The 25,633-nt window shown below is 39.1% G+C and overlaps 1 protein-coding gene across 1 annotated transcript in view; it reads left to right on the top strand.

Moving 5' to 3' along the window:
• The window catches only part of RTEL1 (regulator of telomere elongation helicase 1), a gene marked incomplete at its 3' end in the record, with an annotated part of 43,785 nt that extends 18,581 nt beyond the window's left edge, over positions 1 to 25,204 (top strand). Inside the window, exons 16-33 of the mRNA XM_009575649.1 lie at positions 1,967 to 2,099; positions 2,258 to 2,371; positions 4,770 to 4,810; positions 6,460 to 6,545; positions 7,330 to 7,407; positions 8,167 to 8,244; positions 10,255 to 10,398; positions 11,205 to 11,320; positions 12,133 to 12,256; positions 13,388 to 13,541; positions 15,099 to 15,253; positions 16,539 to 16,634; positions 18,206 to 18,416; positions 19,682 to 19,819; positions 20,385 to 20,501; positions 22,431 to 22,670; positions 24,276 to 24,452; positions 25,019 to 25,204. Of these exons, the coding sequence (XP_009573944.1) occupies positions 1,967 to 2,099; positions 2,258 to 2,371; positions 4,770 to 4,810; positions 6,460 to 6,545; positions 7,330 to 7,407; positions 8,167 to 8,244; positions 10,255 to 10,398; positions 11,205 to 11,320; positions 12,133 to 12,256; positions 13,388 to 13,541; positions 15,099 to 15,253; positions 16,539 to 16,634; positions 18,206 to 18,416; positions 19,682 to 19,819; positions 20,385 to 20,501; positions 22,431 to 22,670; positions 24,276 to 24,452; positions 25,019 to 25,204 (2,388 nt within the window). The remainder of the gene's footprint in view (positions 1 to 1,966; positions 2,100 to 2,257; positions 2,372 to 4,769; positions 4,811 to 6,459; positions 6,546 to 7,329; positions 7,408 to 8,166; positions 8,245 to 10,254; positions 10,399 to 11,204; positions 11,321 to 12,132; positions 12,257 to 13,387; positions 13,542 to 15,098; positions 15,254 to 16,538; positions 16,635 to 18,205; positions 18,417 to 19,681; positions 19,820 to 20,384; positions 20,502 to 22,430; positions 22,671 to 24,275; positions 24,453 to 25,018) is intronic.
• Positions 25,205 to 25,633: the final 429 nt, after the last annotated feature.

Here is a 25,633-nt window from a genome sequence, read left to right as displayed (position 1 = left end):
ATTTGCAAGTATGTATGCAACAGACTAGCAATTTGTTGAGACTTGCACTATATGCAAACCTAGCAGAGGTCAGACAAGACTGGTCAAGTCTCCAGTTTCCTGTAGCTGTATAGCAGATTGTATAGAAATAATGCAAACCTTTTAAGAGTAGCTGTTTTCAAAGGATTTTGTGGAAATTATTCACTCAAGTGTAATTCTCTACAAACTCTAATTGGTGAGAAGTGGCATAGCTTGGGATAGCTGAGATTACTGCCATAGCTATCTGTTCTGTACACAGATGCCACTTACGAATGCAATATTGAACTGTTGCAGTTTTACGTTAAGATAAAATGCTCTTACTCTTGGTTTGCTCTAAATCACCATGTCGTAAACTATTAGCAAACCATTTCTCCATGGATTAGCTGTCCTTGTACCAGGAATAGAAAAAGCTGCTGCAGAAATCTACTTTGTGTAGCATCCAACAGTTCCTGCTGGTGAATGGGACCTTTAAAATGGATTTAATATTGTTAAGCTTGAAGACATAATTGCAGAACACCAAGCTAAAAATGTACTACAATTCCAGCTTCTCCAAGAACTGGGCAACTGTTGCCCGGTAGTCATCCTGCAGGGTTACAGAGAGGTATATCTCAAACTGAGCGTTGGCAAGGCAGATGTGAGTGGTTGGTGTTCTTCTCTTCTAGGCCATCCTATATCAGCACAGTTTGCTTTTATGCTGGAATTTCTTAGGCTCCTGACATAAGTGACTTTGCTCCTGTCTGCAGGTACTTACTGGCCTGTCCATATACAGATCTTAACTGTAATTTGCACCAATTCTTAGTGTGAATTAAAGAGATACAGAATTTGCTAAATTTTGGAATGTGATTCTTCTAGAATCTGGACATCATCTGGATGGATTTGCCCAAATGAGACGGAAGGATAAAACTTTAGCTTAAAAGAAATGTTCTCTTGTAATTCTAAGCAGTAAGTGACTCACTGGGCACATATTAGTGGGGATTTCCTGAAACTGTCAGCTCCTTTTTGGAAATACAGTCTTTGAATGAAGCGTGTACACTTAAAAAACACGCACATGGTATGTGGATGCTAGATTTTTTTTTTTACACTAAAACTAATCATGCAAAACAGAATCAGAAACAGAAACAAAAGCTAATGTTTTATTTGGCTGCTCTTGTTCTTGATGTTGATGATTGTTTCATTCCCTTGTTCCTTTGACTGTCTCTGAAAAGCTGATGCTAAGTTTTCAGCAAGACCAGCAATGGTACAACTATAAGCTGAGCAATGAAAGAAATGACTAGTGTGATTTATCCTTTTTTCTTTATATCCTTTCTGTTGATAACTTATAGCGTGCCAGATTTTCAGTGTCACACACATTGTATATCCACATTTCACAAAGATTTGAGCAGAAGTTGAAAGGTTTGGCAGTTGACTGTCGGGAAAATGGAAAGTTTAGGTGAAAGGTTTATAGCCATTGGAAATTCGTGATGGAGAAGGGGTTGTTCTCTTTTCAAGCAAGGGCAGGGGTGGAGATACTCTTTTTTTTAGTAACTTCAGTCATTTGTCCTTCATCCCAGTATTCTGCAGTTCTAGCATGCTTCCCCTTCCAGTTGTCCTTGACAGCAGGAAGTGAATCAGTGGATGGAGGACTGAGTAGTTTTATCTGCTCAATCTGCCTGTTACTTGCCAACAAAAAGATCTGATGCTCTGTCTTGTCTAGAACAATCTTTTGTTTAAAAGTATAATCTACTTACGGTGTGAGGGAGCAATGACCTTTTAAACTGTATTTTGAATGGGCATAGTAATTAAATCTGGGAAGGACCAAAGGAGAACATACCATACATTTGGAATTTTAGCTTCAGATGCCGGCTGTTTTACTTTCAGAAGTTCAGATGCAATGTGCTATATGCTAGTCATATTCTAATTTTTCCACTTACAGACTTGCTTCTTGGTGTTTTCTCTTTACTTGATACAGGAAAGACCCTAAGCTATTGGTGTTTCAGCCCTGGATACAGCATGCATGAGCTTGTTCGACAGGGAGTCAGGACAATTATCCTTACTAGTGGGACTCTCTCCCCCCTCTCATCATTTACAATGGAAATGCAGATGTAAGTACCTAGATGTGTGAACAGTACCATTACTGAAAATGCAAATCTGCTCTCGTGATTTTAGGTTTTATCTTAAGATTTTTGAGTGTTCTGGACTGGTAGCCAGTAGGGAATCATATAATGAGTATGACCGGGATCTTACTTTTGTGTTTCTTTAGCCCTTTTCCTGTTTGCTTGGAGAATCCTCATGTTATCGATAAACACCAGCTCTGGGTTGGGATCATTCCTAAGGGACCTGATGGAGCTGCGCTTACTTCTACCTATGAAAGAAGGTAATGAACTTCCATGTGGAATTCTGCTTTGAAGTCTTGGCTTCTGACATTTGGGGTTCTCTTACAGGAGGGTGCTAGTGAAATAAGTGGTCTCTGTAATTTTTTTTCTTGGATAAACACTGTGCTGAATAACAACACCCTTCAACCACCACTGTTGAAAATTTAGAACTGGAGGGCTGGAAGGGATCAAATGTCAGGGTGCTGAGTGCACTAATAGTCCTTAATGGCTGTGACTAGCCTCAGCTGGGACCTCCACCCACAACCATCACCCAGCAGCTCCACTTAAGGTCTGGCATAGGCCTTCAGTCACTGCCCAAGCTGTAGGAGTATCTGTCTCCAGCTCCATCATAACCACACCTGGCCATAGACCCTGTTGATCTGACCCTGACCTACTGATTGACTTCCCAGTTTGACCTCAGACCTGCCTGTCACTATGGTCCTGCCTCGCCAGCCCTCGACTGTGACACTCCTTGCTGTCACTGGACCTGCTCCTGGTTTACTGACTTGCATTCCTGGCTTGACCTTGGGCCTTCCCCATCACTGTGACTTTGCCTGGTGATCTGGACTTGTGATTGAGCTTGGCTACTGCATCCAAGCCTTTCCTGCTTGCCTTGCTCTGTTAGTGTGGGTCTGGGCCCTGGCTGGCAAGACCCCTGCCATGCATGCCTTCATATCATGCTCAGGTACCACTTCCCTGTCCCTTACAGAGCAGTCTACCCTCACTGCCATGGAGCCCCATCCTAAATTTCTTTGCTGAAGGCTTAATTCATTTGAAACTGGCCTTTGCAACAACTATTTTTATGTTTAAAGCTTGTCACCATGACCAGCCTGTCTTTTACTTCTGCATTGCCTTCTTAAGGAAAATATATCCAAATATTTGTCAAGCTTTTCATCATCATTGTTCTTGCTTTTCTCTGGTCTTTCATCATTTTGCCTGTGTCTTTCTGTTCTTCAGAGTAGACAGTGCTTCTGCTGCAGCTTCTGCTGCCAGCAGATTATACTGCCAGCAAGGAAGGCCAAAACTTGATTTCATTGTATATTGACTTCCATTGTGCAATATGATAGTCTCATTAGCATATCTGCATATAATTTTAAAAGGCAGTTTCATGCTTTGGTGCACATGGAAGAAGGTTCTGTGCTTGCCAGTTCTCTGAAGTTGCTAAAGAGTAGCATCACAGTGGAGCTAGTGCTGTGTTTAGGGATTAATCCTTCTGTAGTATTTTGAGATGACGATCAGTTCCTTGTGTATGATACACACGTTCTTCCATTTAGCTTTCTTCCTGTAGTACACACATTTTTATGTGTTGGCACATTCTTACATCTATTTCAATTTCAACATTATAGACAAACCTCTGACTCAGAATTCTGTAATTTAGCCTGCTGCAGGCCTGACTTACTCTTTTTCAGCAATACAGAAAAATAAAAAAAATAGATCTCAAAGAGCTTTTACTGAAAAAAAGGGAAAAATGCCAGATGTTCCACAGAACTGGAAAGGGACTCAGCAATTGTAATTGATTTTTACAGAGAAGAAGTAGTCTGGAAAACCCTCACGCTGTATTTCTCATTTTCAGAAGCTTAGTGTGCCATTTCAGTGTATTTTGTTGGAGATACTGTCTTTCGAGGGGGGAGGATTGGGGAACCCACACCCCCTAAGGCCTAGAACACCTTTTTTTTGAAGGAAGGGAATTCACAGTTTGCTGTGTTTTGACGTCGTCTGTGTGGTGATACCCTACTTGGAGGTCTTATAAAAATAAATGTGTTCGTTTTTTTTCCCTGCATATGTAAGTTTCCTGGGAAAACAGTATGCAAAACTACAGGGCACTAAAAAGAAAGAAACATAAAGGCATGAGAGAACAAATGACTCTTCAGTCAGGGCTGGAAGAAACAGATAAACACTGCTCATTGTGGAGCAGTGCTTTTTCAAACGTAGAGCAAAAGTGATTTACTTGGCTTATGCCGCGAGTAAATAATAACCATAGTAACCAAATTCACCCTTTTTGCCCCTGCAGCGTCACCACACCTCATTCATCAATAATTATTTTAAATAGTTGTAACGTTAGTCAGGCTTGGCAGCAACTGCAGACTTTCCTGGCAGAAATTTCACCCTTGAATTGTTAGCATTAATCCTAAAACTCATATGGCTGCCCATTTCCACTTGTTACATTTTGATAATATTGGAGCTTATATCATCTTCAGTGCTAAGAATATTGAATAGTAATAGTAACGTGTAGTCAAGGTATTACTAATTTTGTGTCCTTGGCATGGGTGCTTGCCACAGGAAAGAGAGCAATTGGGAGTATGGATATGCTATATTAAATGAATATCAGAGGAAGTCAGTATGTATGAAAAACATAGAAAAGGAAATACAATGATGTTACTTGATTTTTCTTCTCTGTAGGTTTTCAGAGGATTATCTATCTTCTCTGGGGAAGACAATTGGTAAGTGAAGAGTGTGGATTTCAGAAATGGGTTGTTGCACAGGATTTTTAGAAATCTGCTAGAAGGAGAAACGTTAAAGAAGACGTAATAAGTTAGAGAAAGGTAAAGGATTACATTGCATTGCCCCTGTGCCCAGCACTGGTGAGGCCGCACCTCGAATCCTGTGTTCAGTTTTGGGCCCCTCACTACAAGAAGGACATTGAGGTGCTGGAGCGTGTCCAGAGAAGGGCAGTGAAGCTGGTGAAGGGCCTGGAGCACAAGTCTGATGAGGAGCGGCTGAGGGAACTGGGGGTGTTCAGCCTGGAGAAGAGGAGGCTGAGGGGAGACCTCATCGCGCTCTACAGCTACCTGAAAGGAGGTTGTAGCGAGGTGGGGGTTGGTCTCTTCTGCCAAGTAACAAGCGATAGGACGAGAGGAAACGGCCTCAAGTTGCGCCAAGGGAGGTTTAGACTGGACATTAGGAAAAATTTCGTTACTGAAAGAGTGGTCAGGCCTTGGACCAGGCTGCCCAGGGAAGTGGTGGAGTCACCATCCCTGGAAGTGTTTAAAAGACGTGTAGATGAGGCGCTTAGGGACATGGTTTAGTGGGCATGGTGGTGTTGGGTTAAAGGTTGGACTTGATGATCTTAGAGGTCTTTTCCAGCCTTAATGATTCTATGATTCTATGATTCTATATCTAAATGCTGTCTGGTTTTGTATGCTTCTGTTTGCTCAGGCAGCTAGCTGGCTACTGTAATTGCATACAAAAATGAGTTTGAGTCCTTCGTTTAATATTTCCAAGTTTTCTGTTCATTTTTATTGTCAGGTGTTTGTGTTTGGGTCAAAAATGTGGTTCCTCAACACCGTCAGAAAGTGGCGCAAACTAGAAAATCCACGCACAGAGATGACGCAGCCAAGCATCATTTGCAGAGCAATTAAGGATCACAAGAAATCAATGCAATTTCATTGCTTAAAGTCAGCATTTATTGTTTTGGTAATGTTTTACAAATATAATAAAACTACAAAATTTTAACACATGAGGACAGAATAAAAGAAGAGCATTTGTGTAGCTTGGCTGAGGTATGATTGAAAGGAATCTGTTAAATCTAGAAATGTTTGAAGGAAATGGAGGAGAGTGCTCTGAGGTATTCAGCTTGGCCTAAAAGGTAAAATTAAGAAAATGCTCTTACAAAATACCAGATTAATGTTTTTTTCGGTAACGTGTATACTATTTGACTAGAAAACTCTCAGAAGCAATCTTGTGGTACCTCATCCACTGCTTTGAATGTTTAGACTGCAGTGGAGAAAGAGGGGAGAAAATTATCTAAAAATAGATGCTACTGTCACAAAGGGAAAATATGGCAGATGATGTGGGACCTCTTTTGTCTGTAGTGTTTGGTGTAGCTCATAGTATCTCTTATCCTGTTAACAGTACACTTTAGAAAGCTGGTTAGGCATCTGTATTAAAGTTTATACCTTGATGACAAGATTATTGAAATGATGTTTAAAAAAAAAAAGAAACAACTTCTAATACATGAACATTCATGTCAAGAAAGCAGAAAAGATTTTGGAAGGAACCCATGCTGTTAGTTTATTTTTCCTCTGCAGTCTGCGTACTCCATCCCAGGATGGAAATGCCCTCAGCTATACACTTGCCTATCTTGTTGCAGGTAACCTCGTGCGAGTTGTACCACATGGACTGTTGGTGTTCTTCCCATCGTATCCTGTCATGGATAAGAGCCTGGAATATTGGAGAGTATGTTAATTGCTCTGCCTTTATTAGGTGGTTTGGTTACATGTCAGACAGTTTGTAGTTATGCTGTCTAACCATGCTCATTAAAAATTCTTTGTTAATAAGTAAATTGTAAAGTCTGGAAAGTAAAAACCCAGGTCAGGCTTCTTTTATTTTGATCACAATACACTGAAATGCAGTGTTGTAGAAACTAAACCCAAAAGAATCTTAATACATTATCTTATCTGATCTGATCTCAAAGTTCATTTAATTTCACCAGACTTCTCTTTATTAGACCTCCAAATTATAGTTGGTCTAAGTGTTTCAACTGTTAGGGGAAAAAATCCCAATATGAGCATTTCTCTTTTATTTTTAATTTGTAACTGGTGCAACTGTAACTTTTGTAACTGCTATGCTCATGACTTGAATGTCCCTGGTGAGACTTGGTAGAACAGTTCTGTTTTAAATGCTCCTCCTCCTTAAAAGTGAACGCTGGGACAGAGGTGTGTCATGCTGCAGAGTGGGTCTCTGGGAGGTGGATAGTTGGAACTTGCAAGTTGGAAGGAAAAGAAATGGATCTCCCATCTGCGTAATGTCTGTGTTGCACCAACTGCAAGGAATCACCGTTAGTGGTGTTAGGATTGCATGTTTCTGCTTCCATCTCTTGCTGTGTTTGGCAAGAGAGGAACAGACTGTGTTGGGGAAGTCTGTGGTGACCGCTCCTGAGCATTTCCTTTCTTGTGAGCACTTCTGGTATGTGCTTACTTTCACATGGCCGTTTCTGATATGTTCATTTTCTGTTTAACAGGAGCATGATTTTGCTAAAAGAATAGAAGAAGTGAAGCCAATGTTTGTGGAACCCAGGAACAAAGGAAGCTTTGCAGAGGTTGGTTATTTGCATTACATACCTATAACATCTTCAGAAGCTGGTTTTGTGTTTAAATACCTTCTCTAAAATGTGTTTGGGTGTGAAACACCCAAATTTTATCTTAGGATAAAATTAAAACTCTCTGAGCTCTTCTTTGAAGTATAGTTCTTCTGTGCATCCTTTCTTTATTCTTTTGGCTGGCTGTGCAGGGTACAGTCTTCATTTGAATTCCAGTGATGTAACAGCAGCTAACATACATATGTACTGAGTAATTGAGACGGTAGAAAGCTGTCACTTCAGTAGACAGCATCTTTTGATGTTCTGTGGGACATTTCCTCCCAGCTTGTCATGCTTTGGGTGTTAAGGAATTGTGCAGTGTCATCTTGTTTGTTTGTAGCTGCTCTGTTTTCTTCTTAGAGTAAATAATATCCTTAAATTGCTTTCCTGGCTTGCCTATTTTGCTCAAGGATCTGCAGAAATACAAGACAGTCCGTGTTTTACCTTCTCATCAGAAGTATCTGATATTAATCTTTTATGCTTACCCAGAGGTATTCTAGATTTCACAGTAATGTAAGGATTTTCCTAAGCAAATGGTTTCTCACACTTGCAATTAGTAGAAGTAAAGAAAATTATACTAAGCCAAATTAATCACATTTTAGATCTTAGTGTACAAATCAAATTTAACTAGTACAGCTTTCTATACATATGCAAAGGATAATATGCATATACAAAGGATAATACCATTCCTGCTCTTGCTTAAACTAGTTTATCTTTTAGGTGATGGATGCCTACTATGATAAAGTTGTCTGTCCTAAGTCCAACGGAGCTGCTTTTTTGGCAGTATGTCGAGGGAAGGTAATGTAACTGAGAATTGTTTCATCTGAGATCAGATTATATAGTTGATGGAGAAAACCATTTTGGATTTCAGTGCACTTTTGTTATTTGACTGTAATTATATGTGGGAAAAAACCAAGAGAAGTAGGATGCCCTGAAGCCTTTTCAAAATTATGTCAAGTTTACATATGTCTCATTCCTGTTTTTATTAAAGGAATACACCTTTGAGTTCTTTAAAGGGGATGAGCATCACACTTACATTTCCTGTTGGCTGCTCACCAAAAACTCAACCCATTAGATGAAAACAACAGTTTTGGAGGAGAAATAAAAGAAACATTTGCAATCAAACATGTTAGAACAACACTGCTGAAAACCCAAAATATGGCTTAGCTTTAAAAAACTTACATTAACTTCAAGTCCTCTGGACACACTTGATGGCCTTTCATTTACATTTTCCAGTGCTGATAAATTGATTTATGATATCAGTGGAAATATTTGCAAAATCATAAATTACTCTTAGGGCCTTTTTGCTGCTGCTTACTGCCTACCAAGAGACGATTCAACTCCTTTTGAACCTTCAGTCCCAATCTCCAAAGCAATTGTTAGATCAATGAAGAAAAGACGTAGCTCTTTTTGGGTGGGACTCTCAGTTGAATATGTCTGTCCTTCCAACAATAGTGTATTACCCTGAGAGGGAGAGAGTCTGTGGAGAGATCATGCTTTGCGGTAACACGCAATTGAAGGATAGACTGTTTAGTTTATTGTGGTCACAGGGTTAATAGTATGACTGCTAAATTGGAAATATTTGAGAAGATAAACCAAAAGAGGCGTGTTGTCAAAAGGCCTAAAACCAGCTCCCTTCTCAGCCGTCACTTCAAGATTCCCTCCCAGGTTGTTGCTCAGCTTTTACATTGGCAGTAGGTTCTAGCAAGCTTTTTGTGTTCTCTGTTCGCTGAAAGAAACCTAAAAAACCAGTCCTTTTTATAAAGAGGAGATTCTGTCCCAGTTGCTCTAGTTCTTTCGCTAGCTGTATCTAGGCCTGGGGTGTCTTTAAAAGTTCACAGGAATTTTCTTCCCTGTTTTGAGGGCATGAAGGGCAGGTTTGTTTGGTTTTGGTTTTTTTTTTTTATTATTACGCTTTTTTCTTTTTCTCTAAGGTTAGTCTTCTCGTGCTTTTATTAGCCTGAGGGATTTCCTTTGGGCCCAAGATAAAATGTCCATAAATACAAGTATGCAATTGCTGGCTCCAGACAGATTATAGTGCATGCTGTGATTGGTCTTAGTGGCAGTGCTGGCTTAAGCTGAGTAGAGTTGGTCGTTCCACCCGCCTGTCCACCCCTGATGTTATATTCCATCACAGCTGCTTGTGTGGCATGGTAAATGAGATGGGAGAATGGATTCAGCTGAAAAACAAATCAACTTTTTTTTTCCCCCCTGGGTTATTTTTCAGTCTGTTCAACTCTGATTTTGTTCATTTCACAAAGTGATTTTGCCAGCACAGCATGGGACCTGAGCATGTACAGGGGGGATGAGAGACAAATACTTGAACGGATGTAAGCATCACAGCTGGTGGATATGACACTATAGTCTGGTGGATTCTGAGCAGATTTCTGGTAGCTTTCCATTATTGGAATACTTTGAAATGATGCTGTTCATTTTTAATGTCAGAGAAGGTTTGCTATGTTCTTACCATGTCTTGTTAACAATTCCGGGTATGGAAGGTTTAAACAGAGGTATTGACTGACATTTAAGACATCTTCTGAATACAGCTGTTCTGCTTATCCAGGAATGAGACATATGCATTAATGGTGTTGGCGGAGGTATGCTTTGTCAGGGCCTCCTAAAGGAAAAAGTTAAGTTTAAAGTCCCAGTAATAAAAGCAAAAAATCTAGTTGAAACTATTCATAACATATTCATAAATTACACTTGGCTAGGGATTTAATTTAATGGAGAAAAAAGGCCAATAACTGCTGAATTGCTCTGAAATGTCACTTCAAATCCTGTTGATAATGGAAAACGCTGTCTCTTCAGGCCAGTGAAGGCTTGGACTTTGCAGACATAAATGGACGAGGAGTCATCATTACTGGGCTTCCGTTTCCTCCTCGTATGGAGCCCAGAGTTGTTTTAAAGATGCAGTTCCTGGATGAAATGCGAAGAAGTGGTGCAGGTGCACAGGTAATACTGGGCAACTTTTCACTGTTGGCCGTTTGCAGGTTCATGTCATCGTTTCTGCCTCTGGTCTCTGTGGATTTTGGCTTTTGTTATCCTCCCAGCCTCATGGGACCATGAATATCAAAAACTGAAACAACCATGGGAGTTTTTCACAAATAGTCACCTATTTTTTTAATAACAATAAGGGTTCCAAATTCTGTCTCTAGTGACACATGGTCTCAATTAAGTATAGGCTCAAAAAATGGTATAATTAAAGTTTCAGTCAAAATCTTTGTATGCATGTTATCCATGTATCTTTCGGAAGGAATTGTTTCATGCAGAAAGAGGGTGGGCAGGAAGAATTGCCTGTGCTGGCTGGTTTGGGGATTTTTGTTTTTGTGGTTTGGCAGGGGTGGGCATTGTTTGGTTTTGGTTTTTTTTTGTGTTTTCTTTTGCTTTGTGTTTCGGGGATTTTTTCTGTTGCTTCAGGCATGAGAATGAATGGCATTATAAATTTAGTTTATTGTCCTGCAGGATAGCTGTAAGGTCTTAATTAATACGGTGAGTCTATTGTACTACCAAGGCTGGTAGTGCATCATATACTAAATAGCCCCTCAAATTACTACTTGAGTTTTCTGTGCACCATAAGTCAGGTGTGATATTCAAGTCAGCCTGTATTTGGCTTTCAAGGCTTTTAGAGATTTGTCAGTAGACCTTGTTAGATACTTGTTTTTTTTTTTAATTTCTTTAGAGAGCAATAGTGACTGTACAGCACAGACAATATGTTTTACCTAGTAAATAATGTTAATTCTTTCTCCCACCTATTGCAGTATTTATCTGGGCGTGAGTGGTACAGTCAGCAAGCTTCCCGGGCTGTTAATCAGGCTATTGGCAGGGTCATCAGACATCGCCAAGACTACGGTGCTATCTTCCTGTGTGATCACAGGTGAAACTTTGGCTCTAGAACATAAACATACATCAACATCTTTATATCCCAACACCGGTATTGTTTTTTTTATATAAATGTGCCAATGTTACTGTTTGGAGAAGGCTACAGTTCATAAGTAATGAAATTTTTTTATATAACAGGTTATATAAATATTGCACTACTTTCAGAAAGGAACTAGATTGTTATCTTCTGCTCCTAAAATATGCTGTCTTGGAGCTGCAGAAAGAGATTAACGGTATTAATGCAAAATAAGCCAATTTGTTGAATTCGTGTTTGTAATGCTACTGGAAATTATGTGATAATAACTTAAGGTTTTGCATTTTCTCCACCTCTCATTTGAGAAGGCAGTCACCAGCACTGCAGTTTTTTGAGAGAAGGAGGACGAAAATGAGGAAAGATTTTATTGCTGAAACAATATAATCTATATTAATATAATATATTAATATTATATTACATTAATATTCATTAATATAGTATGTATATAATAGGCAACAAGAGTTTAATTGATAGCCTTCAATGCTGAGGCTCGACTGGGGACAGTGAGCACATCACAGTTCAGTACTACTGTTACTGTTGCACAGTGAAAGATTTTATGGACAAAAGATAGAATTGGCTGATTGCATAGTACATGGTATCAACAAAGCCCTTTTCTCCTGAGTGAAGACATCACCCCATTATATTTACTGCACTGTTTCAATCTTTTGTTGTCTTGCTGATCCTCCCTTGTCTTTTTGGACCCTGATCTAGCATTTGTTTAATTCACGTAGGGCAAGCTGGCAAATAATTCTCTCCTTTTCCAATCCTCACAGGTTCACAACTGGTGATGTAAGAGGCAAGCTGCCTTCATGGGTTCGCCCTTATGTGAATGTTTATGACAACTTTGGGCATGCAGTCAGAAGTGTCTCCCTCTTCTTCCGTGTCGCTCAAGAAATTGTAAGTGTCTTTTTTAAAAAACAAAAACAAAACCAAAAAAACCCCAACACAACAAATTTTCTTGATCGTGTTGGAAACTGAGAATACTAATCCGGGTGAGAGATGTGATGGAGTCACTTGTCTTGTCACTTCTAAACATTGGAAGCTTTACGGGAAAGGAGATGTGTCGTATCTTTTTCCAAGAGTGAGCTGGGACAGGATGTGTTGTCATGCTGTGCAACTCATTAGGTTAGATCACAAAAATAACTTCCTTTTCCTGTCCCTCCTAAATAAGCATAGCTTTCATTGGATGGTATGCAAATATTGGAACTGATGTTAGCATCAAAAGCTTTCTACCTCACCCTCAGGGAGAGGGTATATGTGTGGAAGAATCAGTCAAACCCTTAAATTTAAATCTAAGCTGACTGGTATAAAGAGTGAGACAACCCATCAGTTATTATTATGGTTCATCAGTGGGTCATCTTTACTAATATGGCTTCTCTCTTAACATTAAGAAGCTCTTTTTCACAGTAAAAGGTCCTTGATTTAAAAAGTAATATTGTAAAAAGACTTTCTAAGTGACTGGAGAAAGTCATAGCAAGAAATGGGCTGGAAGCCAGAATGGGGAACTCTTTGTCCCCAAAATGGAGATTAAGATTAAAATAAACACTTAAAATTTCACATGCAGACTTGGATGACTTCCTGGAAGATTCTTTAGCCAAGTACAAGTTGTTCAAATAGTAAGTTACCGATGGATGATACTGGATGACTTGATGATCTTTTCTGATCACAAATAGGAGTTTCATGGTAAATAAGAACCACAACCCAATGCGCTTTGCCAGAAAGAGCTATGTTGCAGGGATAGTGTTAAGAAGCAATTGTTCTTTAGCAGGGTCATGACCCTTTTTCTGTTACACAGGTCACTTCGTGCTGAGCCTGCTTACTACACTTCATCTATCTGTGTCACTTCCTAGTTATTTCACCCTTTTTTCAAAAGCACATAAATCCAGAACACTTAGCAATCTTGCTGTCAAGGGTTATTTGGGAAAAACGGTATGTCTTTGGGTTGTTGCTGGGATTTTTTTGGTTGCAAAGAAAGTGGTGTGGAAAAGTAGCTTTTGCCTACTGTAACTTTTTGTAAACTGCTTGCAGATGCCTCCACCCCTGCCACAATGCCCTTCTGGCTCTGCTGGTTCCCTAAGTGAAAGCGATATGGCACCATCTGCTTCATCTGAGCAGATCCTCTCCCTGAAAAAAGCCAAAAACTTGGACGACCATGTTCCCAGTTTGAAGAGGAAAAGAAAAGGTAGGTTTGGGTCCTCACAGATATACTTTTTTGTTTTAAGCTGAACCAAAAGAGGAGGAGCAAGAGACTAGAAACTGGAATGGGAGAGAAAGCAAGGAGAGCTCAAAGACCGATGTAAAAGTCTGATCAGAAGGGACATAGCTCAGCAGTAGAAAATGGGGGAACCAGTTGCAACTACAGAGCAAAGAGGCAGATGGGCCCTGAGAAGGTGTCCTGCAGAACAGGAGGAGTTTGGTGGAATATCATAGATAGTTTAAAAAATAAGAACTGGAAGTCTGTTTCTGACTAGAACTGACTTTCGTATGTCCTTCTTCCATCCTGTTGTATAAATGACTCTCACACAGTAATCTGACTAAGAAAACAGAAAGAGGGCATTGACCTTGGAACAAAACAGAATTTTAAAATTTGTGGTTAGCTAATACCAAAGAATAAACTCAAGATATTCTTTCAGAATGTTCCACTCTAGGTTGCTTGCTGTTTTGGAACAGAACAATGAAGTTTGTGTTTAAAACTGTGGTTCCAAAATAGTTACGACTGAGCGTGAGGGTGATTTCACATTACATCTAAGCCAGTGTGATTGCATGTTGTCATTGAAAGGGATTACTTTGGCCACCACTTTTTTCTCCCTCAACTTCCAACCGTGTGCTTATGCTCCTTCCTTTGATTTGAATCCATCTATTGTGCAACTGCAGAGCAAGCAGATGAGCTTGCTGAACCAATTTACCTTTCATCCATGTGACTGATAGATCCATCTCAAAGGATGGGCTGGAATGTATGGCTGGAGGTAAAGGGAAGAAGCTGCATTGCCTCTTTTGATATAGATTTTCAGTTGTGTTGCATTAGCTGTAACGTCAAACTGCACCTGTAATCATAGTTTTGGCTAAAGAGCTTCTTGTACTGACTTTTTAATTTATAGTGTAATATACTTCCATTCTTCTCAAAATAGTGACTTTTCTTAGTAACTGACTGTTGAAGTAATTTCACAAAATAGTGGAAATATATTTTGAAGAGAATGCCTTGTAGAAGTAGCAAACTGATACTAATTTAACACTGCCTAGAGCTCTAAATTCTTATATTTAAAACCAAATCTACTTGGATCCTGATTAGTGAGAATATGTATTCTTGGGAGCTGAGGGTGATTGAGAATTGTAGGCTTTAAAAAACTTGTTCTGCCAAAATCTCTTAAAAACAGGAACTCAGTTTTTGGAAAATCCATAAAGCTAAAGTAGGTTAAACACAGACAACTGTTGAAGTAAGAGTCTTTGTCCATTGGTCCTAAGCCATTTTGAGGTTAAATATGACCATCACTTAAGGAAAAGTTTGAGAGAAGTCCACCAGGTTGTGGTAACAAATGCTTGAGTAATTTTGGGAGTGACTAACCAAAGCAGTTTTCTTACGAAGTCATATAATGCAGTTTTGCAAGATGTGGATGATTAAATAAACCAACACATCTTTGTGGATTGCTACCTAAGATTTTTGAGGTATTACTAAGTCAAAGAAAATGCAAGAGATAATGTGGAATGTTAATTTGTCATCTGTATTATGCTGTGATGCCAGTAAATGGAGATGGAGCATCCAGCCTATGCATGGAGTATGAACAAGAGCTCGTCTCACCTAGAAGGCAATGTGTTGGGCTCTTGGATGCGTTGGAGCGCAATGAGAAGAGCAGCGAAGATGCAGAGGAGGAAAGTGACTTGTCAGGAGAAGAAAAGGTAATGGCAATGGTGTAGCAAAATACTTGCTTATAAGTAAAAATTGTAGGCTCTAAAGCAAAATTAGTTTGGCATTGATTTAAGAGTACCAGTTCAACCCTCTTTCAAGAAAAACTCACTGTAATCAGCACTGGTAATTGCAAGTTCTCATAATTAAGCTTAATCAGAGGGTTTCCTTGCCACATTCAAGTAGATGACCAACAGGTACAGACTTGTGTTGTGCTCCATAGCTGCTGACCACATAGATTCCTGGAAGTTAACCATGCTCTCTGGAGAGCAGAAAGCTCTCAGAGGAGAGGTTTGTAGATACACAGTTCCTCTTGGGTGGAATCTGTGTCAGCACTTGGTATTTGACCAGGTATTGAGTTTAAAAAAAGGTGTGTGGGGGTGTTTATGAATTAGAACTTGCACTTTCAGATGAAAATCTTTTATTTGCTCAGAGAATGAATATTGCAGACTTGCAGAACATCTTACCTGAATCAAAAACCCACTATTGGATTAAGATCAACAAAGCTTCATCCGTGCTGTTCATTTTCTTTCCTCTTGGGTTGGTGTTTTTAATACATCGGTGATTAGGCTGTGTTCTTCCTGCTTTCCCAAAATCCCTGTTTGTAGTTGTTGGTGGGGTAGCTCCCTTACCTGGCTACCATCAGCAGGAGTATTTTACTGCTGGCTTGCAGACTCAGTTTGGCTGATGACTATGAATGCCTATTGCAACATACCTAAGCAGTCTGCTTAGGGGAAGAATGCCTAAGGGAAAGTGTGGAGGTGTAAGGAGTATCTGGGGAATATCTAAGGAGGCCTAAGGGAGATGGATGGAGATGTGTACAAAATAGAGGGGATGTACAAACTTGGAGAAACGAGCAGGGATAGAAAATATTTAACTTGTGTTTCAGCTGATTGAGAAATCAGCTCCATCACCCATGGGCCTTCATGGCATAAACACCATAGAACTTATTCTTTGGAAAGCCTGGCACATCTCCAGGGACTTGGTAACTCATCTACAGTATCTTGTTAACACAGCTTGCACTGCTTTTGGCATAGTTCCTTAAGTCAGATAAGTCGATGGTCTTAACGACTCAGCAGCAAGTCAGCTCATGTGCGCTTTCGATATTCGGCATTACTACTCATCATGCAATAATTTAGGTTGATTTGTTTCACTTTCTTGAGTGGTGTCACAAACTGGGTTAACAAGCTTTACTACTGGAAATAGCTAAATTAAACGGACAATAACTTTGAAAAGCATTTTTTTTGGACCTTTCTTCTTTTCTTTTCATCTTCACAGGCACAGCGTCTGTCAACGCTTTCCCTTCAGTATGAGAAGAGGTTAACAGATGAGCAGAAAGGAGGAAGGAAGAAAATAAAGCTAGTCAGCAATACAGTATGTGTTTTCATGAGTCTGTGCTATCCCTTTGATCTGCAGACTGCTTTAATTTGAATTGGAAATGTCCAGGCAGACAGATGACTGATGCCAGAACAATTATGTTTTTTCTCCAAACTGTAAATATTCATCAATGCACATCTGAAATCTATTTCTGTCATGCTCTTTCTCAAATCTAAACATCACAAACCCAATCAAGCACAGGTCCAGGTAGGGCTAGTAGGTGAAAAGAATTGTTTTCTGGCATTGACTACCTTGTGAACATCTTCTCCCATTGACCAGGTGTGGTGGATGGTTTAGTTCTTTTTGATTAGAGTAGAATAGAATAGTTCAGTTGGAAGGGGCCTACAACAGTCATCTAGTCCAACTGCTGGTGGAGCCTCAAATGGTATAACTGACCAGTTTTGGGTAAGCGATTGCATCCTAACCCCACCTGTGGTGGGTCACTGTTGTGTGTTATGCCTGCAGTTGTGCATTACTGTTTTGCCCTGTCTCCAAACTGAGTTAACTCATTATGCAGCTAGTTAATTTATCGTGACTCTTAAGCAATGAGAATCCCCTGGGTGATTGTGTGTGCCAGTAGTTACTGTCCTAACGGGGTGCTGTCTGTCTGTCTGGCTCCCAGTCACCTAGCAAATGAAACTGATAAAAGTAGTCACAGATTCTGAAGCTGATAATATTCAAGGTGTGAGGAAGGCAGCAGGTTCATTGCAGAAGGTTGTGTTTGCAGTTTCTTGCTATCTGATGTCATGATGAGTCAGCCTAGCCCTCAAGGTTTGGAGTAAATCTCATTTCTCTTATTTAAGCCTTCTCCTAAGAATAGAATTGTGCAACAAGGCTTGGCTGCCTTCTCTAGGAACATTCCTCTGAAGCAGTCAGTTTTGTCAGCAGAGAAGGTGAATAGCATCGCTCTTCTGTGAGGGAATGAATGCTCACAGATGTTAGAGGGATTAATGTTTTAGAAATAGATATAATAATCATCTGGGGAAATTAACAATATACATGTGTCTCGGGATTGCCCCAGTGACACTGTTTTTTTGTCATGAAGACATGTGACAAGGGCCCAACAGCTTATATGTTCAAAGTGTGTGAGCACATTGTAATGCACAGTCACTTTCATAAAGGAGGGGTTGTTCTGAATCTTTTTCAAGTCCCTGCTGCTTTTGATTGTAGAAGAAGAATGTTTCCTAATGTGAGAGAGTAATCTAGCTTGCTCGTGTGTGTAGTGTCTTCAAGAAATGTCTTAGAGGAACTAAAATGCTTGAATGCCTTCTGTTCTTTGTATCTCCTGCTTCAGAGATTTATGTTTTTCAGTTAATCGGACGTTTTCAGGAGGTAGGCCAGTTAGATTTGTGTTTATTCCATGGCACTGAATCTGTTTTGCTTTTTTGGGAAATAACACATGGATATGGGGGTGGCTACAAAAATTGCAAGAGACAGTAACCTGTTAGTGAAAGCATTCGTTGTTCTGTGTGCTGGCGGAATTGTAAATATATTGCTTCCATCTGAATTCATGTGAGAGTAACTCATCAAGTCATACTATTTACTGAAAAGCCTTCCTGTCTTCGCAGCAAGCTGATAAGAAAGCAGACCTGACGGAGCCAAAGAAGGCCCGAGCTACGCTGTACATTGCAACAGTGAAGGAGACCCTAAGCCAACAGAACTATGATATCTTCTCTAAGGCTCTTCAGCACTACAAGAAGACAGATGACTTCCATGCTATGTTATGTCAAATGAGCTCCCTCTTTGTAGAGGATGAAAAAAAGCATATCTTGTTACGAGGTATGACAACTTTCCTAGTATATTTATATGATGTGACCTTTGTCTTTTTAAGTAGACTTGGGTATTTCAGAGGTAAGTGTTTTGTATTTGAGTTACAGATCAATCAGGATGATAATAATTAACATTCATCACTTTATATCCCCAGATCACACCGAAAATGTTCTCAATCTAATTATCACATTAGTTAGTTTGCATCTTGACAGGCCTGAAAAAAATCACATTCTATGGAAGCTTGTGTTTATTTAAATTTTGCCTAAAAGTAGTATAGCTTATTCCCGGTGATTTAGGAGGTAAGATCAAGAGTGTGGTTGTGCGAGTTGGATATATGCATTCATAAGGGTTCAGTGTTAAAGCAGTAAATAAGTAGACAGAATATCTAGAGAAACTTTCTATTTAAATAATGGTGAGTATAAAACAAGTGATCTGGGCAAGCGTGGATAGTTTACTAGTTTAGCTGGTATTTTCTTGACTTTAAACAACTACAGGAACCGGACTCCCACCAACATTTCTTCTAGTTTAACAGTGTTTTCTCTGTGAATTTTCCTTTCCCTCTCAACTTGTGAGCAAATGGGCAGATTTTTTTGTGACTTCTTTCATCTACTAAAATAAAAAAAGCGTAGTTACCCATCTTGTAAATTGTTTAAGGTTAATTTTAAGGTTAAGGAATGGGAAGCTTATTACTAATAGTAGCCACAGTCTGTTCCTAATTTGCTGATCTTACTATACAAATAAGAAAATATTTGATGGCCTAATTAAGGCCTAAGTCTAGTTTTCAAAAATGACAGGCACCTGAAACCTAAGGTTCATTTGATGTTTAGGCTTTTGGTTGGCAAGCATTTTATGGTAAGTAAGAAAGACGAAGTGTAAAATTAACAGTATATCAGTTATTCAAAGTATCAGCCTGGCAGATACTTTGACCCCACGGTTTATGAGGTAGCTCATGACCTTTTGCTGCAAGTACCTGTTTCACTAAGAGGTAAGCTACTTCATATTTACAGTGGGAAAAATTACAGTTATTATCTACTGGTAATAATATTGCTGGAAGTTTTCATGATAGCTGACCTTTATGTAACTTATAACTGTGCTTATTGTATCTAATATTTAATATTAGATAACGACATTTAGATTTTAAGTTACTTAGCAGCACTTTTTATCTTCATATTACCTAACCTAGAAGTCCTGCCATTGTAGGTTTCTGTGGCATTTATTACCTGTTGTGGACTGATTTTTCTTTTTTCTTCCCGTCCCCCCCCCCCAAATGAAAGAATTTTACCAGTTTGTTCGACCTCAACATAAAAAACAGTTTGATGAAGCGTGTTGCAATCTGACTGGAGTGGGCTGTGGCTACAAACCTGAGCACAGCCTCCTGCGAGAAGAGAGAGAGATACTGGCCAAGAAAATAGGTGAGGAGCTTGTTTCAGCACTGTGCAGGCAGCTGTATCGTTTGATGAACATTGTCCAATCGTAGAGCAAGACGCATCTCATATGTAGAAATGTAAGGGTGGAAAGTAATATAGTTTAATCAATATTGAGCTAAGTCTCTGCTCTGCATGATCCTCTTGCTTGCCTTCCCATAAGCACACACAAATGCCTGAGCATTAGTTACGGTGTAGTTAGTAATGATGCCATTTTATTTCAAAAGGGGATTTTACAGATCTATTTAAATCTTGAATCTAGTCTGTGGATTTAAAAACTTTGTTTGTATTCCTCTGACTTCTTGGCTACCCACATAGTGCCACTAGAACAGTTTATAGAGGGTAATCATGTTCTTGCAGAGCTTGTGAAATCTTTGAAACTCTGGAACAATGAGGTCCTACAAAAAGCAGGGTGTTAGCTCATCCCCTCTTATCAGAGAAATACATCTACATCTTCAGTTTTTTTCAGTATAGAATGGTGTACTTTAAAGTGTGCCATTCTATTTTCATTCTTCCCTAAGTTCACTGTTAATGGACTGGTTTGATTTAACAGAAGAAAAACGGACTCAGCAGAAAACAGCATTCTCAAAGGACTTGTGCACTCAGCTAAACCCTGGGCTCCACTTGAACCGGGGAGGATTCCACTTGACAACAGGACTGAGTAGTGCAGGTACAATTCATATTAAATAAAAACACAGTCCCAAGGTAATACATGTTATGTTTCATTTCGTCACTGACTGTAGATTCTCCTGGTGGGAACCAATGTTTTTTGTGTTCAGCTAGCACAGTGGCTCACTGTCTGTAGGTAGGAGTGATGGTAATTCAGAATTTTCAGCAAGGATTGTACAAAACAAACCACAAAAGCCAATAAATTAAATCAAGGTGGATATGAAAGAAACCAACTAAAGTCAGAAGTTTGCACTGGAGACATACGTCAGTGAGGGAAAGGGTGAGTTGAGCACAAGACTGCTGGGCTTCCTGTTTGTCCAGGGTTCATGAAAGAGAGCCATTTAAGGAATGTAATTTTAAATTAGGTCAGTATGAATCCAGGTATGAAGAAGAAAACAGTTCCTGTTATTAGTAATGTGCATACTCCTCATGTGGACAGTCTGTTTTTTCTGCAGAAACAGAGACTAGCAAATGTATTCTCACAATTGCACGTAATCTCTGTATGCATCCCTCTAATCTCATGCTGTCCAGTATTTATTTTTGAAGTCAAAGGCTCAGTTATGATTTGATTACAGATCTTCCTGAAAACAGCTGAGAATTTTTTGTATTTCTCACAAGGAAATGAGTAGGATAGTTGGACAGCTTAGAAGTCTTTTTTTTAGAGGGTAAAGAATAGTCAAAGGCTAATCCTTTCTTTTAATAAATAAATAAATAAATAGCCAATGTTTCCTGGAAGGCTTTAAAAGCTTTTCTTGTATGAAGCCATGCTGTTTCTTTTGATTTGTTTTCCTGTTTTGTTTTGTATTTTAAGAACATTTGAACAAAACAGAATCTTTGGTAATTATTTTGTCCTGAGGTCCATGAAATTGATTTTCACAGAAACTTGTTTCCACTAAAAGTAATTAAGAAAATAATAGCAATAAATGCATGTATTATTTCTGTTGCTCACTCCTTAAGTAGAGTATGCTCCTGTGAAAGTGCAGAAAGCTGTATGATATGCAATAAAAGATACTGATTATAAAATTCACACCCATGTTTTTCCCCTTTCAGGAAATTGAACTAAGCCCATCTTTTAAAACTTCATTATCTTCTTTAACTCCTTTAAAAGTAGTTTAGTGAAGAATAAAGGTCTAAATACTGTAAGATGTGGCTGGTTAATTTAAATCAGATTCTTATCATATACTTCATCCATATTTGCATGCCTGTAATATGCAAAACAGAACTTTTTCCTCTAAAACGTATCAGAAATCAAAGACTGACATTTTGAACAGAAGTCCACTTGGAATTTAGCAGGATGTTCATAGCTGCTCCTACCTTCTGTTGTACTCCTACATTGCTTTTGTGCTATCTTGTGTGTTAGTTCAGGTTAGTTATTCTTTGTTGATACTATGTTTTCCTGTTGGGAAACACACATACATACCCCCCCCACACCCCCACTCCTTTTCTCCTTTTATTAATAAGGGGTGAGAAATCTGTTCTTTAAAATTGCTCTCAACAGTTTACTTGCCCATGTGTCAGGCCAGCATAGTTGGTTAAACCTTCTGCTTAAAATGCTTCTACTCCTTCAGCATAGCACAAAACCTGATTTATTGCTGACCTCCATGCACAGTGGCTTCTGTGTTGCCTTTTTCTCATTCCCTAGTGACCATTTGACATGTTTCTCCATTTAAAAAGATCAAAAAACTCCAGAAGATGCTAAAAGTGATCCCCAGAATTAATTTACTCAGTTGCCATTTCCAGGAGCAGGCCTTGGCTCTGCCCAAGGCCATGCCAGAGGGAGGTGTGTGGGTGTGCAGGCAGTGTTGGCTCCACCGCTTTGAAGTAGTCCAGGAACCCTCTTCTGAATGAAAAGAGAAATTGATACTAAGGAGTGACCTGTTTGTCTCTGTTCCTCCCCAAGCCCTGCTCACATGTGTTCTTTGTTTCTCAGGCCAGAATGGCAGAGCTCCAAGGAAAGAGGCTGAAAAAGCTTCAAGCTCTAGGAGAGATCACCACCAGGTCCTCAGGGGTACCTATCTCAATGATGTGAAAAGGGCTTTGAACAAAAGCACTTACAGCCGTTTCTATGAAGCATTGTTAGCTTACAAGAAGACAGATAACTATGATGCTATGATATCAGTGATAGCAGCCCTCACCACTGAGAGGCCCGAAGACTTTCATCTTCTACAAAGTAAGGGATGTTTTTTTAAACCACTATTATTTAGCTGAAAAGAAGATGTAAGTGCTGTGATCTCATGTGAGCAATAAACTTTCCCTGGTCATTAGTTTGCAAATTCTCCACTTTTAGGAAAAACTTTTAGCATTGGTAAACTTCACCGCTCCCATCTTTTGGTTCAGCAAACCAGATAAATGGAGCAGCAGGGAAGTTCTGTTAAATGAATGTCAGTCAGAGAGTAAAAAAAGTCAAGGTTATAAAATGTTATCTCTGTTCAGTTAGAAATTGTCCATTAAAAACATTTGATAAGACCTGAGTAATTCCAGTCCTAACCTTCAGTCAAGCTAACTTCAGTCAAATGATTTCATTATCTTTTTTTCTCCTCAATTACTGCAAGTGATTGCTCTCTAGAAAAGACAGTGCTGACTATTGCACTGACTCAATTTTGGTTTTATGACCATTGATTACTCTACTGGTGCTAAGCTCTTAGATCACTTCCAGGTTTTGGGATAAGCAATCACACTTTTGATTCACTATTCTTCTACAAAGCTTTACCTGGGAATAGTTATGGAACTGTGTCATAATTTAGTGTCTTTATCATTCATAATAATCTAGAAATTTCAAGCTGATATTTATTTTCTCAGAAGTGATTTGTTTGGGGTTTTTTTCCTTTCATTGATTTAATGATGAAAGGATTTAGGAAGGTACAAGTTTTCAAAATCTGAAATTGGGCTTTATTGTTGAAAAAAAAGAATAAAGGAAAAAAAAAAGAAAAGGGATTATATGCTGGTCTTGATGCCTTGATGGAGACATCTTGTCCTGTGCTATGTAACACATCAGTTCCACCTTCTCTCATGTCTCTGGTGTGAACTGCTCTGCAAGAAATGATGCATACAGTGTATGCTGGGAAATGCTGATGTAGTTTCATTTGTTGTCTTTAGGAAATAACAATAAGTATTCCATTGACCTTGAATAGATGTCATAGTCTCCAAATTTTTAGAAATAACTTTTTTCTGGTTCATTAACTAGTCAGATTAATCTTGACATGGTGAAAAGTGGGAGGGAAATGAATTATGTGGCACTGTGACTCATAATCTCCCCCTGAGCATTCTTTCTCACAAAGAGTCAGTATTTTTACTGAGCAAATGTTTTGACCTTAGAGGACTTTGTGGTAGAATTGTCTGTGTTTGGCAGTAAGTCGTAATTGGGATTTTTTTAGAATTTCTGTATGTGTTGTGAATCCCTGTCAAGCAAACAGTAACAAGAGATTTCCTTTTTGAGAAAGTCTTTTCAGATATTGTGTATATACCTGATTTCCCTCCATCAGTTGTCAGGTGAAGGGCTGGATCAGATATTTATGCTTGGCTGTAGAGAACAGAAGAATTTTGAGATTAGTTGAGATTATTTTCAATACTAAATACTCATCTGTCTTCTGGCAAGGAAAACCCCATAATTATAAAATCAACAAAAGCATCAAGTGTTCCATCAACCTGAAGATACTCTGAGGAATATGGCTGATATTGTTCAGCTTCCAAAGAATTTCTCCCCTCCAAAGCAAGGAGTCTTCCATGGTCAGGCATTTATTTTCCTATGCATTTGACTGTATTTTCTTTTGGACAGGGTTTTACATGTTTGTGCGCCCTCATCACAAAGAGCAGTTCAAACAGATGTGTAAAGATTTGACTGGAATGGTGTGTGGCGAGGGAGAGAAGCAATTGCAACAGCAGGTGCAAGGTGAAGGGAACCCTCTGAGTTTGGAGAGCTGGTGCACTAAGGGAGAAAACAGCCATGTACAAGGTTGGGAATGAACATTTGTCTGAAGTTTAGAATCTTATTTATTATTGTGATGGGTAGTGTCCAAGAGCCTTACCTGTAGGCTGGGGCCTCCCTGCACTATGTGTGTAAACGAAGATCAAAGCAATTGGCCATGTCCAAATTGAGTTTAAAAAAGTGTAAGATAGAAGGCAATGTGAGATGGGGAAGTGCAAGGAAACAAGAAGAAAATTAAAGTGCCATCTTCTTTAAACTGTTAAGTGGGTTTGGGGTGAAGGGAAAATTTTTGCACCTAAGTGGGGTGGGGACAAGAGTGCATCAAGATTCACTGTGTCTAGGAAGAATTTGCCACAGAACTATTTCAATATAAAGAGTCCCTTTCAGTAATAATATGTGTTAGCATCAGAAACTTCTGTAACCAAGCAGTATGGCATAAAAAAATAGTTATTCAAGTTGTTTTGTTCTTATACAATAAGAACTTACTGAACTTACTGCTAATTGTGTTTTGCAGAGTCTGTGTATTGTGTTCTGCATTATACCGTTTTGTATGCTGGGTTTTGTTGTTTGTTTTTTTTTTTTTAAATAACCAGATGCAGCCACTTCTAAGGGTGAGGCGCCGGAGAAAATTCAGAGAAAGATTTCCTCCTTCTGCTTTAACCAGAAAAGCAAACTTGAATTGCCAATGACCAAAGTACCAAAAGAAACCAGTAACGTGAGAGCACCCACAGGCTCTGGAGCTGTGCCTATCTTTCCCCTAGAGATGGAGCCGGAGTGTGGTAGGTATAGGTGAGATTTTGGATGCAATTCGCTAATACTCGGGAAAAAGATAAGAAAAGAGAATTATGCTGATGATCTATTAAATGATGACTGGTTCATGCTGATATTTGCTCAGGTGCAATAATGATTAGCGTGGTTTGCTAAGTAGAATTTGTACTTTCTGCCACTTGCATATGTTCTCTCAAAGTACTTCATTGTCTTTATCACAATGATGTAATAGTTTCCTGAGAACTTACGGATTTTTCTTGACAACTTCCTTGTAAAGCGAGGATGTAACCTCAGTTTCTAAATGGGGATCTGAAACATCGAGAGACTGAGTGAGGTCATGTGAAAGAAATAATGTAACAGGGCCAGGTATTGCACTGTTAAGATAGTTAAAAGCTCATGGTCATTGTTTTCTGGACTGCACTAGAAACATGTATGCATTA

This window comes from Fulmarus glacialis, unplaced genomic scaffold (assembly GCF_000690835.1).
Source record: "Fulmarus glacialis isolate BGI_N327 unplaced genomic scaffold, ASM69083v1 scaffold13664, whole genome shotgun sequence".
In the NCBI taxonomy this organism is placed as follows: Eukaryota; Metazoa; Chordata; class Aves; order Procellariiformes; family Procellariidae; genus Fulmarus; species Fulmarus glacialis.
Note: the sequence above shows the minus strand (reverse complement) of the source record. Positions and strands in the feature narration are given on the sequence as shown.